Source organism: Echinococcus granulosus, assembly GCF_000524195.1.
Source record: "Echinococcus granulosus chromosome Unknown EG_S00010, whole genome shotgun sequence".
Lineage (NCBI taxonomy): Eukaryota > Metazoa > Platyhelminthes > Cestoda > Cyclophyllidea > Taeniidae > Echinococcus > Echinococcus granulosus.
In genome coordinates, this window is record NW_020170390.1 from 792702 (window position 1) to 806581 (window position 13880).

The 13880-nt window shown below is 40.8% G+C and overlaps 3 protein-coding genes across 3 annotated transcripts in view; 2 read left to right on the top strand and 1 right to left on the bottom strand. All coding sequences in view use genetic code 11, as the record gives it.

The window, feature by feature from the left end:
- Nucleotides 1-3134, top strand: part of EGR_02291 (hypothetical protein) — a gene marked incomplete at both ends in the record, with an annotated part of 11279 nt that extends 8145 nt beyond the window's left edge. Inside the window, 2 exons of the mRNA XM_024491540.1 lie at nt 1203-1529; nt 2922-3134. Of these exons, the coding sequence (XP_024354046.1) occupies nt 1203-1529; nt 2922-3134 (540 nt within the window). The remainder of the gene's footprint in view (nt 1-1202; nt 1530-2921) is intronic.
- A 3038-nt stretch (nt 3135-6172) lies between these two features.
- Nucleotides 6173-11118, top strand: EGR_02292 (Pre-rRNA-processing protein TSR1; the record flags this gene model as incomplete). Its single annotated transcript, XM_024491541.1, has 10 exons — nt 6173-6352; nt 6391-6813; nt 6885-7107; nt 7523-7846; nt 8111-8349; nt 8478-8608; nt 8684-9044; nt 9850-10029; nt 10340-10501; nt 10792-11118. The coding sequence occupies 10 exons, from the start codon at nt 6173-6175 to the stop codon at nt 11116-11118; spliced, it is 2550 nt and encodes an 849-aa protein (XP_024354047.1).
- Nucleotides 11119-11702: 584 nt separating this feature from the next.
- Nucleotides 11703-13843, bottom strand: EGR_02293 (Translocon-associated protein subunit alpha; the record flags this gene model as incomplete). The annotated part of the gene is made up of 6 exons (XM_024491542.1): nt 11703-11746; nt 12164-12389; nt 12664-12795; nt 12949-13227; nt 13429-13514; nt 13807-13843. The coding sequence occupies 6 exons, from the start codon at nt 13841-13843 to the stop codon at nt 11703-11705; spliced, it is 804 nt and encodes a 267-aa protein (XP_024354048.1).
- Between the last annotated feature and the right edge of the window lie 37 nt (nt 13844-13880).

Here is a 13880-nt window from a genome sequence, read left to right on the forward strand (position 1 = left end):
TTTTTACAACGCTACACACAGATTTCTGTAAAGTGTTCTTAAAGGCTACTGCCAGATGTGTTCAAACAAAGGAACTTTAAAGAAGGCTACGTCCACTCCATTCGGCAGCTGGATCGTTTATTGCTTTCGTAACCTACGTAACACCTATTTTATGTGTGGAATCATTTATGTTTTGTTTAGGCATTACAACTTCGAGCCTCTCAAACCCCTTTTCATTTTATGAAATGTAGCTACTATGCAATATTCTATTTTGGAAATTGTGAAAATAATGGGAAAACGCGTTTACATAAAGTACACTAATTCTAACTGAAATAATTGTGCTATAGCACTAATTCTGTAAATTTACTGTTTTAAAAAGAAAGTCATACAATAATTTCAGGATGCAATAAGTTAAGTAGACTGTCTGACCAAAGGAAGTGGGTTAGACCGAAAATGCAGTAGCGTCATGTATGGGATATACTTGGCCACGTGAATAAAACTTCAGGTGAACTTTGTCTAAAGAAATAAAAGTAAAACACGACTATTGCAGCAGAGGTAAGATATATTAACTCTGATTTTCGACAGAATTAAAATCAAGGCAAATGGATGATGGCTGAGGGAAAAACGAATATAATCTCCGCCGAATCGTTCTATGTAAGACACGTGTGTCACACCAGTGTCACAGGGCTGCTTGTTTTGCCCCTGTTTGCCAGTACAACTACCTGAATGTGATGTTTAAAAAATATTAACTTTACTAATCTATCGGTTCTGGGTTAATGCGACCCACCAACACATCTTGGGATCACCATTTATCACTCAGTCTGATGACAATAAATTAACTGCATTTTGTGAAATGAAGTCACTATTTTGTGGTTTTAAAAAAAAGCATTAGTTTTTTTTCTTAGGATCAGTTTAATGTCCACTAAAATTCTAATTAGGCCAAAAATATCCCACTTTGAAATGAAGTGTTAGGCAAAGGAGGCAGGTGAAGTAGAGTAGCATCAGTTTTGCAGTGCGACTTAAAGAGCCCTTGAAATTATGTGCCATCTCTAGTTTGAAAGTGTATTCAGGAAGGTAGATGGTAAAAATTCATAATGAGTACGTTACTTATATCGGTCTTTGTGGCTTTAGAAATTTAAGTAATACGTCTGGAAGATTCGCAGTCTATATCAAGTCCTCAACGGAAGGATTTCTCACATAATGTGCATTGCGTTTTTTCTTAGAATATGGCCTCTGAGGATTATCTAGCGGGCGTGTCAAGCTCACCAGGTGGCGGACAAAATTACATTGTTGACCAAAATGGTATGGTGTACATGGCAATGGGTCATGTGTCCCAGACACCCCAGCAATTGAGATCGAACCTAGCGGCCTCTAGAGTGACTCTGACCACTTTTCAGCCAGAATCCAGTTCCAAATTGGATCAGCAGATCCAAGGACGACGTAATCCATCGCATTCAGGACAGTTCGCTTCACTAAACAATCCTTCAACATCTTGGGCACCGCGAAGAGAGAGCAATGACGCACTTCAATTAACCTCGAACATTAATCCGGTAAAGTAATACCTGCATTACTTTTAGTCCATTCTTTTTAGATTTGTGACGATGAGGTTACAAGAGGGATTGAAAATTCCTAATATGATTCACTTATAAGGGTCTAATTTTATATTTTTTCTAATCTCAATTGGTAACGACCGAGATACAAGCGGACGTTTCCAAGTGGCTCTGATGGCCGACGGCTGGGGCGAAAAGTTTAGACGAGTTGGTTCGCATGCATCCCCTGCTTTTATTTAACGCCTCGTGCGGTGACATGACCCTTATTGTGGTGAGCGGTAATTTCGACACTTCCCTCTTGCAGGAATGCGATTAGATAAGAATGCGCCATTACTCTGTGCTATCGAGAGTAGATCTGATTTGCACTTCTCACCCAAGAGCGCCCAAACATCCATGTAAAGGTGTATTTGAAAGGGTGAAAGCAGGTGCTTTGGATTGAATAACACCATTGTTTCAGCAGCATTTCTTTAGTTTGACTATTTTAAGTGGGAACTCAATGATGAGAGTAATTCAAATCACTTAACCATATAAGAAAAGCCTAATTCCGACACTTTCGCCAGGGGGATGGAATGCCTTAATTTTCATGACTGAAAAACACAAAGCGTCTATTGAATAAAGGTGAGCTGGTAGTCCAAAATACAGCTATTTATCCCAACGTTAAAAGTGGCTAGAGTGAAGGGTGTATGAAATTTAAAGTGTTGATGCATTCTTAAAACTTAGGTTAATTTACGCCTATTTTTCTGGACATGCTTACTAGAAAGAGTCTAAGTGTCACCTTCACTTCATCTGCTTTTGTAATGCAGTACTTTTTCCAAGTTTGCAAGCCATTTTAACTGCGACATCCTCAGGAGTAAGTTCAGAAGAGACGACAAGGTACTTGTCTCCGATGTCATGACGATGCCCCCTGTCTATAAAACTTTATTTTATTGCAAGTATCTCAACTTCAAAAAACATTTTCATTGAAAAGAAACCTATTACCACTTTAACTACCTTGGTTGTTTTATGCAATCCATCATAAAGTCATTTCTCCAGTACTTCCATCTTTACTGATCTCATCTTCCAACTGCAGTCAAAATTCGATTCTGTCATGAACGCATCTGTTAAAAAGAAAATACACTAGTAACCTGTCATGGGGTATAATCGCAGTCCTAGGTAGTGTTTCACAAGATACACCTTTAAGTGGTTATTAGCCGATCGGTTAGCAAATATTCACAGCACTGTGTGACAAACAGCCACCCAACCCTAAACTCGTAAATATTATCAAACTTCGATGCGAGAAGTTGCGGCTTGAAAGTGAATTTTAAACTTTCTCCGAATTTTACCAAAATTTGGAATTTCAAGCAATATTTTGAACGATTTTTCCAAGGAATATAAAGGCATTCATCGTTCTAGGACCTAGTGGGTCTTCCGCCGCAATCACCTCGAGGGATCACCACACAAAGCAAAACAAAGACACCCTCACTTCAATCGAGCCTGAATCCACCAATTCCTTTCGCCGATCAAATCAATAACAATGACGATTTCGACGATTTATTCGACATGTCCAGGGACACCCTCCTACCGCGTCGCCACAATACGACCAAGAAACCCAGCAAAGAGCCCTAATGCTATGCAAGCAAACACCCCTTACTTGCAAAAAACTGTTTTAAAAAACACGGACCTGAATGTATTTAAAGTAAAGTGTAAAACGACGATTTGTAGGAAAATTACCAAGGAAGATATTTTCTAGGAATAATGCTTACAAATTTTGTGCCTAAGACCACTTTTATGTGAAATCACATTACAAATGTGGTATTTTATGCGTGCAATCTCTTTCCGGACGTCTAAAGCACCCGCCTATAGCGTCAACCCAGTCTAATTTTCTCTTAGTAACTGGTAGATTGCTAACTTCAAGATCTGACATTTACAAAGCATATTCCTTTGAAAAATTGCTTCTCATTTTCTTTTTTAGATGTAGTTCTGTTAAGTTGCTTTAACGTAGAGTTCATTTGGCTATAAAAAGAGTAGTTAAACGACTTTATTAGGTTAGAAACGCCAAAGTAGGTGTTTCTTCGATGACTTTAGGCACCCCATGCACTCTGAGCCCAGTGCTTGCAGATCGTGTTTGAGTGCGGTTTTCTTTGCCACAGATAAGTACAATTAAAAGTACACCATTGAGAACATCTGCGCCTGTCACAGGCGAATACATGAGCAAACTCAAATTTTCAGGAGAATAACATTACCAAAACCAGATTTGAATATTCATAGCCCCTTACAAGTTTATGAAATCCATCTAGCAACTAGTCATTTTACCGTAAAATATCTCGCGGTACATGAGAGATAAAGGTAAAAAGTTTTTGACTGAGAAAATCAGTATAAAAGTTTTAAAAAAGAATAAATACAATACTTCTGTGGAATTGCCTTTGCTTCATAATGGATGAATAACCGTAGTGAATTGGTGGAAGCAGTTGCGTAATTCAAAACCGTCACCAGATTTTGCTCTTAGAATTCAGAATGGTTCAGTGCACAGGCTGCCAATCACCTTTCAAAATTTCATTCAATAAGCACTTAGCTAACGGCGTCGTTACTCTTTTTTTCAATCACCTTTTAATGTTCGGTATCGTTTTGCGGTACCATAGGCCAAAAGCACACACGTGTCCGGATGTCCTGATTGGCTTGGAATGTTGCTTCGCTTCTTCCTTATTAACGATGGCCCCCCGGGAAAATGCATCCAAAATATTACTTTCTTACGTAGTTTAAGTGGGATCATGGCCAATGTTCCTTAAGTTTTGGTGACAGCACCTGTGAATACATTTATCCGCCGTCGGGAAGTACTAATACTTGCCCGCCTGTTTCGCATGCCCAACCGCCTCACAGGAGCTATACCATTATGCATGGCAAAAGGCGATTTCAGCATGGCCCTAATGTCAGTCAAAGTGTGGAATTGGTGTGACAGTGAGGATACATCAACCTCTGATTAATTCTGTGTTTGATTTTTATAAAAATTAAAATTGAATCAGAGCTTAGTGCATCAGAACAAGCAATAATCAGAGAGCTATAATTTAGGTGGCATAAGTGCTAGTAACCCCAAGAAAAACTATTACAATATTCGATACCACGTGGATAAGATATCGTTACTGCGTGATCTTCTTAATAAATGCGATAATGGGATACTTCTCCGTATAGAAAGGATTAGCTCCAATTATGGCCTAAATATAGGCTATTCCAATAGTGTTAAGTGAATAATAATAATATTCATGCAGTGATAAGCTCCTATGTTGCGGTTTTAATAAACAATTTTTATTGACTTGGCTGCATCATTAACTTGCATCTTAAATTGACTGTCCACAAATTATACGTTGCGTATAGTTTAAGCACGTAAAGGTCAAGCTTCGATGTTTAAATTGGTTAAAATACCATTTATTTGAATTTACGAGTCCTTAGAAAATCCGGCCACTTCCGATAACAAATAAAATCATAAAAGTACATAAGGCGAAGATACCTTCAATATAAAATCTGTTTAAGACTCTGAATAAACAATGCGCAAGCATTAAAAGATGACAAAGTTGTTGTTGAAATACTTTAGGTGTTTGTTTAACGCCCGGTTTTTGAAACAGACCAATTAGGGGCTCCGTCATTGTATGTCCCTCAGGCGGTCTGGCCTTTGGGCCACGCCGGCAGGCCCGTGTCCTTCTCTTCGTTGACAATGCATATTCTGCCCGTTCATTATGCCTCCTTTCGCCTTTTGGTTAGTCTAGGAGTGCCGCGGGTGTAGTGATCCTCGAGGTTGTTTAGTAGGGGTGTTTCATTAGGCAGCGATTTAAACTTCCGCAGATTACTGTACCACGATAGTGGTTTATCCTTCGGTACTAGTGAGGCGTCACTTTTGTACTTTGAATTAGCCCTCTTGTACCTCGCTGGGTGGGCTGGCCTATCGGGCCATGCCAGTAGCCCAGATGCCTTCTCTGTGTTGAATATATATTCTGTCCAAGTATTGTGTCTTCTTTTGTCTTCAGGGGGTCTTAAAACGCTATATTACACTCCTACGAAGCTTCGTGGTCCCTAGGGTATGTCAGTAGGCCCATCTGTACGTAAAGAATGTATTTTCTGCCGTCCTACCATAACTTTTGACGAATCAAGTGAGGGCTAGGAGTTCTCTTAGGATCAGTATCATAACAGCCATAATATTTTATTGTACAATTGAAATGAGATCAAAGTGGACCTGGTCTTTCGTAAACAAGTTGACAACCATCTCCTAAGTAATTAACAATTATCATCGCAGACATAATAATCTGGGTATAAATAAACTTAACAAGAGTATTGTAGCTTGCTTTGCTATTATTTCGTTTGTATTAGAAAATTTCGCTTCATCAGATTTTTGCTACTACGGATCCAAAGATATTTTAGGCAAAAACATTTTGCCATGCTTAATATTGTCCCTAAATATTATCATCCGACTAAATGTAGATTTTGTGTTGAATTATTACTTTATATTAAAAAGCTTGGCACTTAAATACTTCTTAATAAAATCTCACAGTAGGATGTGTTTATGTAATCTTATGACATTATCACCAACTCAAACAACACAATTGCACACCCGTGAATGGACGGTTAATTTCCATTTGACCCATTTGCACATTCGCGTGTTTGAGATCACGCTGACAATGGGTCTTCAACGGCATGTTAGCGGAAGTCTGAAGCAAACCAATAAAAGGCACAAGGGAGGAAGAAAAAGGTCTGTTTCCATTAATTCCAACAGTGGATTGGGGGTCTCAAAGAGAGCGCTCTCGAGAAGGTCCAGAAAGCTTCTTGCTAAGCAGCAGCGGCTGCATAAGACAAAAGTGGTGGGTCGTAGTTTCCTCACGTGGACGTATATCCTTAGATTTTGGCAGCTCAAAAGCAAACAGAGGTACCAATTACGTGCTTCTTACTGCCGCTGTCCAGCAGTATCGACTTGTCACTAGCAAAAGTGATGCTTGCTAAAGGTGATCCAAAAGCAATTAAACACGGAATATTTGATATTGATTCACTGAAGTACTCACACAAGGCAGACTATCTTTATGCCTCTACCATCAAAAAGCCCTTCTGTTTCGTTAGTGGGAATTACGGCGACCTCTTTGGATGCCTAGATCTTGCACGCATTGCAGACTGGATTATATTTTTTCTCCCAGGAGATATGTCAAAAATTGACCCCGATTTTTACTCGGAATTAATGTCAGCGCTCTATTCACAGGGTCTCCCGCCTTCAGTTTTCGTTGTTATGTCGAATATTTCGGATAGAAAAGAACTTCTTTCTATGATTCAGGTGAGTAGAACTGCCATCATGTCTGCAAATTTGTGTAATCACCTGTCAACTTTAATTGCATCCTTAAATAGACGAAGTTTTCAGTCAGCGATGGTAAAGTGCGCGCTTTGAACTCGACTGGCGATGCGCAAAGTCTCCTTCGCTTCCTCTCACAGTCGCAGAAGAAACCTACGCTTTCGACAGCTAATAGCTATCTGGTAACAAAAAATGCACTGACAGCTGGAACTGCTGCTACACGCCTTCGTAGTGGGATGCTGGTGGAGGCGATTAGCGTTATGCCACATGAAGAAAATGGTAGACTGCTATTCATATAGTTTTCAGTCCCATTCTTTGTTCGATTTTCATTCTTTCTGCACTGATGTCTTATTGAGGTGTTTGTAAGTGAACTCGTTATTGCTCTACTTGAAGTGGATTGTGTAATGGGGACTGGTTTTGATAGACCGCCTTTAGAAATGTACATCTGCGTTTATTTTAATGGCTGAGATGATTATGGTTAGGACCTCAGACAGCTTGATGACCTAGATAGTTTAGCTAATCGCGATTTAGTGTTTTTCTAACGGCTAAAGTCATGTTACTATCTAACGCTACTTCCCCTTTGCATAGAACGTCCTGTTTGGTAATGGTGGTGTTTTTAATTCTCTAGGCAAGCACTTGTTTGTTAAACTTCCATCTGAATTCCCTCTATATACTTGAGTAACTCCTCTTTTAGAGGGTGAAGTCTACTTGCGTTTGGAAGGATTACTTCGTGGATGGGATCTGCCACTCTTTGACCTTGTAACATTCTTCGCTGACCAACGGCGCGCAGGCTGCCCCCACATGCACATAACTGGATGGGGTGATTTTCCACTAAGATCGGCCACCTGGACTGAGTACAAGCCCAATAGGAAGCTTCACCAGCCACCTCCACGGTCTTTCAACTGGAGGGCCACATCTGGACCGGACGAATATCTGGCTGATGCGCTCAGCACTGCGTGGAATAATTTGCAATTAAGTGATGATGAGGATTATGCAGAATTGGGCGAATCTGATAAAGGTAGATTCTTGTGTGTCAGCAAACATTTTAAAATGACCAAGTTCCTGTTAAAATTTAGTAAAAGTCACAAATTGGTGTTTGCGTGTCTTTTGTGTAACAGAAAACTGCATTCAAGCCTATTAATCCGATGTTTTTGTCATATTAACGAATTTTTGTATTACAGCTTCCTTGAGTGATGCTTAACCTAATACCTAACTTAGGAACAGCTGAGAGAACAAATTTTGCTTGCTTTCGTATTGCGTTAGTCTTCATTTACTATTTTAGATGAGGATCGTATGGTGGTTGATGATGTGGAGGGGGATGAGGAGGCCAAGGTTGAGTATACACCTTCGGATTCTGACAATGAGTCAATTTATTTCGACGCCATCGACGGTGAGGCTGCATCAAGTAAGGTGGTCTCCTTCAACACTGAATCAATCGTTACTGCGATTCCCGCCTCCAAACCTAAAACCGTGGCAGAAAAAATCAAGGCAGCCAAAACCGAACTTCAATTTCCTGACGAGGTGCGACACCATCTTAGTAATGCACTGAATGCAGACTTGATTCGATATGTCTGCCGTCTCAAAATATCTGTTTAGGGTTATTTTAGTCATTAGTTCTCATATATACCTGGTTAAATATTGCTTTGTAGGTGGAAACACCCTTTGATGTACCTGCGAGAGAACGTTTTACAAAATATAGAGGTCTCCCCAGTTTCAGTAAGTGCACATGGCCAACGAATAACGATACCACTCTTCCTTATGAATACGGCAAAATATTCAGGTTGGTCGTACTTCTTGGCTCTCTTGCTATTATTGACTCGTCAGTAGCACTTCATTTTGAACGTGTTTTTTGTAGATTTGAAAACTATACTCACAATCGCAGAACCCTAATTAAGCACACATTGAGATTATTAAGACAGCTTGCCTCGGAGACGACCAGTGAGCCTACCTTTATTCCGTCGGGATCTATCACGAGCCTCACCTTGGGTCCTGTGCCTCAGACGCTTGGTGCAGCGGTGATAGAACTCCACACAGATCGTAATCAGTCTCGGCCTCTTACTGTGTGGTCTCTGCTGCCTTATGAACGGTGCATGTCCGTGCTACATTTGACCATGCATAAACGCCAACCGGAATTCGAATCAGCGACGGATGAAGACGCTAAAGGTGATAAATTTGACCCCGATCCCATCATGGCAAAGGAACCCATGCTATTCCAGGTAAATGATCTCACCTGAATTATCCATATTTTTATATAGAATATCCTACGATGGTCAAGTGCGTCTTGTGAGGCCTTAATGCTTAATATTGGCTAAATATTTTAATTTTTTGACTCAAAATGACCTTTGTGAGGTGCCTCCAAGTCTGAAAAGAAGTAGAACACTTTTGGCTTGTTATATACATGTACCAATTTGTTAATGTTAAAGATTAGTTCATTAAAGTCGCCTTGGAATTTACCCATGAAGCAGAGTATGAGACCATATCCAAAACGTCATTGGGACGCCCTAGACTAGTCACATTAATATAATTTATTGCCTTGAAACCTGACTTCTTTCATTGTGTGTGAATTAACTCTATGTGGATTGGTTCTAAACTTGAGTTACGAGTTGAAGTGGGAAATCTCTGGTGATGTTCCAGTCGTTCTACTATTAGGCTGAAATCGCATGTTCTATTGAGATTCTGTTATTGCCTTGATTGTCATTTTTTTAATGGTGATTCATTTAGGATCGCAACTGCATTCCGTGCAATTTCCATTTTTTGTAGATATTTTGCTTTTAATTTATAAGGGTAATGCAGCTGCTAAAACAAATTTCAATGCTCTTGGTTTAATAGTGTTTTGTATTTCTACAAGCTTATCCATGAAAGGGAACTGAAGAGTTATGCTCAAAGTATGACGCATTTGCCTTCTACCAACAGAGGTTATTAAGACTTTCATCGCCGACACGCTAGTCGTCATTGTATTGTCATTGAAGCATTGGGGTCTTTTTGAACCACATAATTGACGTCTGATTTCACTCGGAACAGGTGGGCATCCGACGTTTCACAGCTTCGCCCATCTATTCTCAGACCAACAAGGCAGCTAACACAAACTCCAAGATGGAGCACTTTTTCACCCTCAGTTCCTCACCCATCGTCGCTACTATGTACGCGCCAGTCGTCTACGCCCCGCAAACCGTTCTGCAGTTCCGTATCGAACCTGCTAAGGTGCGCCGCGACCTCTTCCCCCTCCCTTAGCTCCAATTGCCCTTTTCTCATTAATCCACCATTCGTTGTGACATTTAGACACGTTTTAGGCTACTGTCATGCTGCGTGTCTTTCGATGCTTTTAATTCCAACTTCTGTACTGGAGTGTGTATTCGCTTACGCCTTTATCGCTGTCTGTTCCGTAAAAAGTTTTGCACGTCGCCGATTCTGAAGGCTTTATTCGCCACGTTAAGTAACATCTTGCTTGCCTTTCAGCTTATAGCCTAGAACTAACTTGTAAGGTTGTTAGAAGCTTCTGTCTCCGTTGCAGGATATTCCCAAAATGGCAGTAAGTCGTTTGGTAGCCACCGGCTCTGTCCTCTCCGTCGATCCCACAAGGGCCATTGTCAAGCGCATTCTCCTCTCAGGCCATCCCTACAAAATTAATAAGCGATCGGCCGTCGTTCGCTACATGTTTCACACGCCAGAAGATGTTGAATACTTCAAGGCATGCCTTTTGCTTTACCCTTTCTCGCTTTTACTGTTCCAATTTTAGAGTTGACCATCTCCTTCCGAAAGCAATGTGATAAGCATGAATTTAGGCACTATTTAGCACTATTTTTGTTTTATATACAAGTGCTCGAGTGGAAAGCAAACAGGAATTTATGATCTAGGCCACTTTTTACAGAAGTTTGGGTTCAACAGTAATAACCCTGGATATCGAGGGTGTTTTCCATTCATTCGTAACTTAATACGACGCTTTCCTGTATGCTTCCTACATAGCCCATTCAACTGTACACGAAATCCGGAGCCGTGGGTCACATAAAGCAGTCAGTGGGTACACACGGTCTGATGAAGTGTCTGTTCGACCATCAACTTAGCGCTTCTGACGTCGTCCTCATGCCGCTCTACAAGCGCGTCTTCCCCAAAATGAACTTCGATCCCCAAGTAACACTGAAGGTTGCGGAGATCAATCCGGCTGGCCGATCCGAGGCCATCCAAAAAACACAACCTGTGGCGAGCATCCTCAAGTCCGGGAGGCATCAACAAGAAGCTGAATTTATGCGCAGCGTTAAATTGACCCCTGATGAAGAGGCCTTATTTGCCTGAGACCTTGTATAGGAGGTTGAATTATTCCCCACTTACAGACAAATTGCATTGAATCACCAACAAATCGTGCTTTCTTGGTTTTTTACTTTGTACCACGAAAGTGGTGCGGTGGTGGAGGGCTTCTGCTCAAAACAGTATCCTGGGCGGTGGGTCAGTACCAAAGCTGGCTGAATCGGTGCGCTGGTTAAAAATCCAACCCAATGAATTGGATTTAGTTTGCTAAAATTACAATGGTCAATTCAGATGTTAGGACTGATTGGAATGCCCCCGTAGGGTCCCAACTAAACCACGCTCTGGGTTAAGTTCATAAAGTAATTACGCTGCCTGGATGCATCCGTTTTCCAAGTACTAGTAATGATCGCCTTGATAACTTTTGCAAAAAGTCGGAATCATTACCAAAGTGTACCTTTTTTGCTATACAATGCATTGAGCACAGAAACAGTCGTATAGGTCATAAACAGCCAATGGGCGTAAGAAACGCCGAAAGGGGGACACAAACATGCGACTCAAAATGAGGCAGAAATGATGAGGAAGATTAAGAGGTGTTGTTGAAAGAGATGAGTGCACGAATATTCAATACAAGCTTACTTCTTGCCTTGGCGATGCTTCATTTTGGAGTTAACGTTTCCTGAAAAAACGAATGGGATTCAGATGACTCAAATAATCCCAAAGATATGGGGCAAAAACGCCCTGCTAAATAACAGCTTAATCTGATTGTTCTACCCCTTTAAACACATGAAACATGACTGACATTTAGCCTCATATCTGTGCGGGACTGATCAATAAGTAGAATAAACGATGAAAGTTATGCCGCAATTTTGCGAACACAACCGAATGTGGCGATAAACTGGAGCTCAGGGTAATTTTCCTATAAGGTACAGTTACTAAACAATCAGCAAGAGTCTCAAGTAGCCTCGTAAAATTACAATTGAACTAGTGGTTTCCATCTCTAAAATTCTCATTCTGGAAAGACTCGGAAACTACAAATTGCAAATCAGAGTTAAACCTGCATGCTCAGTGGACAGCAAAGGTCGTCAAATAGTACCATTTCCTGAATTAGGTTGACGGGGTGACTTCTTTGTTACGTATTCATTGAGCCTCATGCCATCAGTCCCGTTGGAAGCAAGTCCTGGCTTGCCACCATGTGGTCGTCTGCCCGCCTTTTTGGAGATCCAATGCCAAATAAAAATGAGAACGAGAACACAGACACCAACTATCATCAACCCGAGGAATATTAGCTCAAAATCCATTCCTTCTGCGTCTTCTAAAAACTGAAACATATAAGCGGACGAATGAGATTAACAGTCGTTAACAAGTAGACACCTAGTCCGATTAGGTCAATGTTTGTTTCTGTCAGCTAAATGGGTACTACACCCAACAAGAATTAATGCACACCATTACGAAAGACTCTAAATAGACCAAAAGAAAGTCCTCAATGTACGAATAAGTGATACCGTGATGAAAGTGTACACACAGCTGATCACTGGCATCAAAAGTTGAGCTAGGTGGAAAGTATCGCGCGCGTGTTCACATAAGTGAGCTTACCGCAATGGTTTCATTAAAGAGGGCATGGGAGTAAAGTTTGCCAGTTTGATCGTGATACGTCAGAATGACGGCTAAATCAAAGTGCTGCCCTGTGAGTTCTGCTGCTGGAACAAAAGTGTAATGAAGACTGGCCTAAAACAAAAAAAGGAACATAATCGGCATAATGGCTACAATGAGAACCAAAAAAAAAAACAAATACATTATGTAAAACAAAAACATAAGTAAAAGAGTACCCAAGATTAAAAGGTTGACGATTCATTCCCGGGCTAAGCCCTCAAGACTAACCTGCTGTTTCGGTTCCAAGGTGTTCTGGAGGCGTTGGACAGTGAAATTTTGAATATGGTAGCCAAAATACCTTGGATAATGAAGAGCGGCCTCAAGGATCTGCAGGGAGTATGAATTAGAACTATTTCGACTGTTCTCCAATAACACAATGAAACTAGCTGGCTTCCCTGCTACAAGAGATATTGAGCTTGGGGACTCCAGTTGGCCCAACGGTGGATCCACAAAAGACAAAATGGCACTCATATCGGGCGAGCCCGTGTAGAAATCATTCTCATTTATCTAAAAGTTACAGGTTTAATTCAAATTAATGCAATTGAGTGCAGCTGCACGTGATAATAAGTACCAAACATCAGTTTCTACACATCTCGGCTGCATACTGCAAGACGCTAACATTTGCACAACAAGACTCTTGTGAAAGTATAATGGAATGAAATACAAGCCATAACTTGAAAAGCCCGCACTTAGTAATCCAAAACATACGTGCAACTCCTCGCTAGGTGCTGGCTGTGGCTGTACAAATAATTCCTCATCGCTTATTTCCACCTCTTGACAAAAGATTTCAATGCCTGAAAACGAGACAAAATGATGTATCATGACATCAAGCATTGCAGACCTGATTCTACCCTCATGACGCAACTTTTATTTATATTCACGCGTATTAAAGCAATAGGTAAAGCATCAGCGCATGTATAACAAACGAAATAAACTGCAGATACTAGAACGTCGATTCACCAACGTTCTCCACGACTGCGCAGAGAAGTAATACGTGAGGCCATCGATCACACAATTAAGTTAAACAAACTGAAGGCAGATAAACTAGGAGTGACGGCGCCAAAAGCGCATTTTTGGGGAACCTACTAAGGAACGCCAGCACAACGAACACGAGACGCAGCATTTTTTGCAGCGCCCGCTTTAATTAGACGCACACGTCA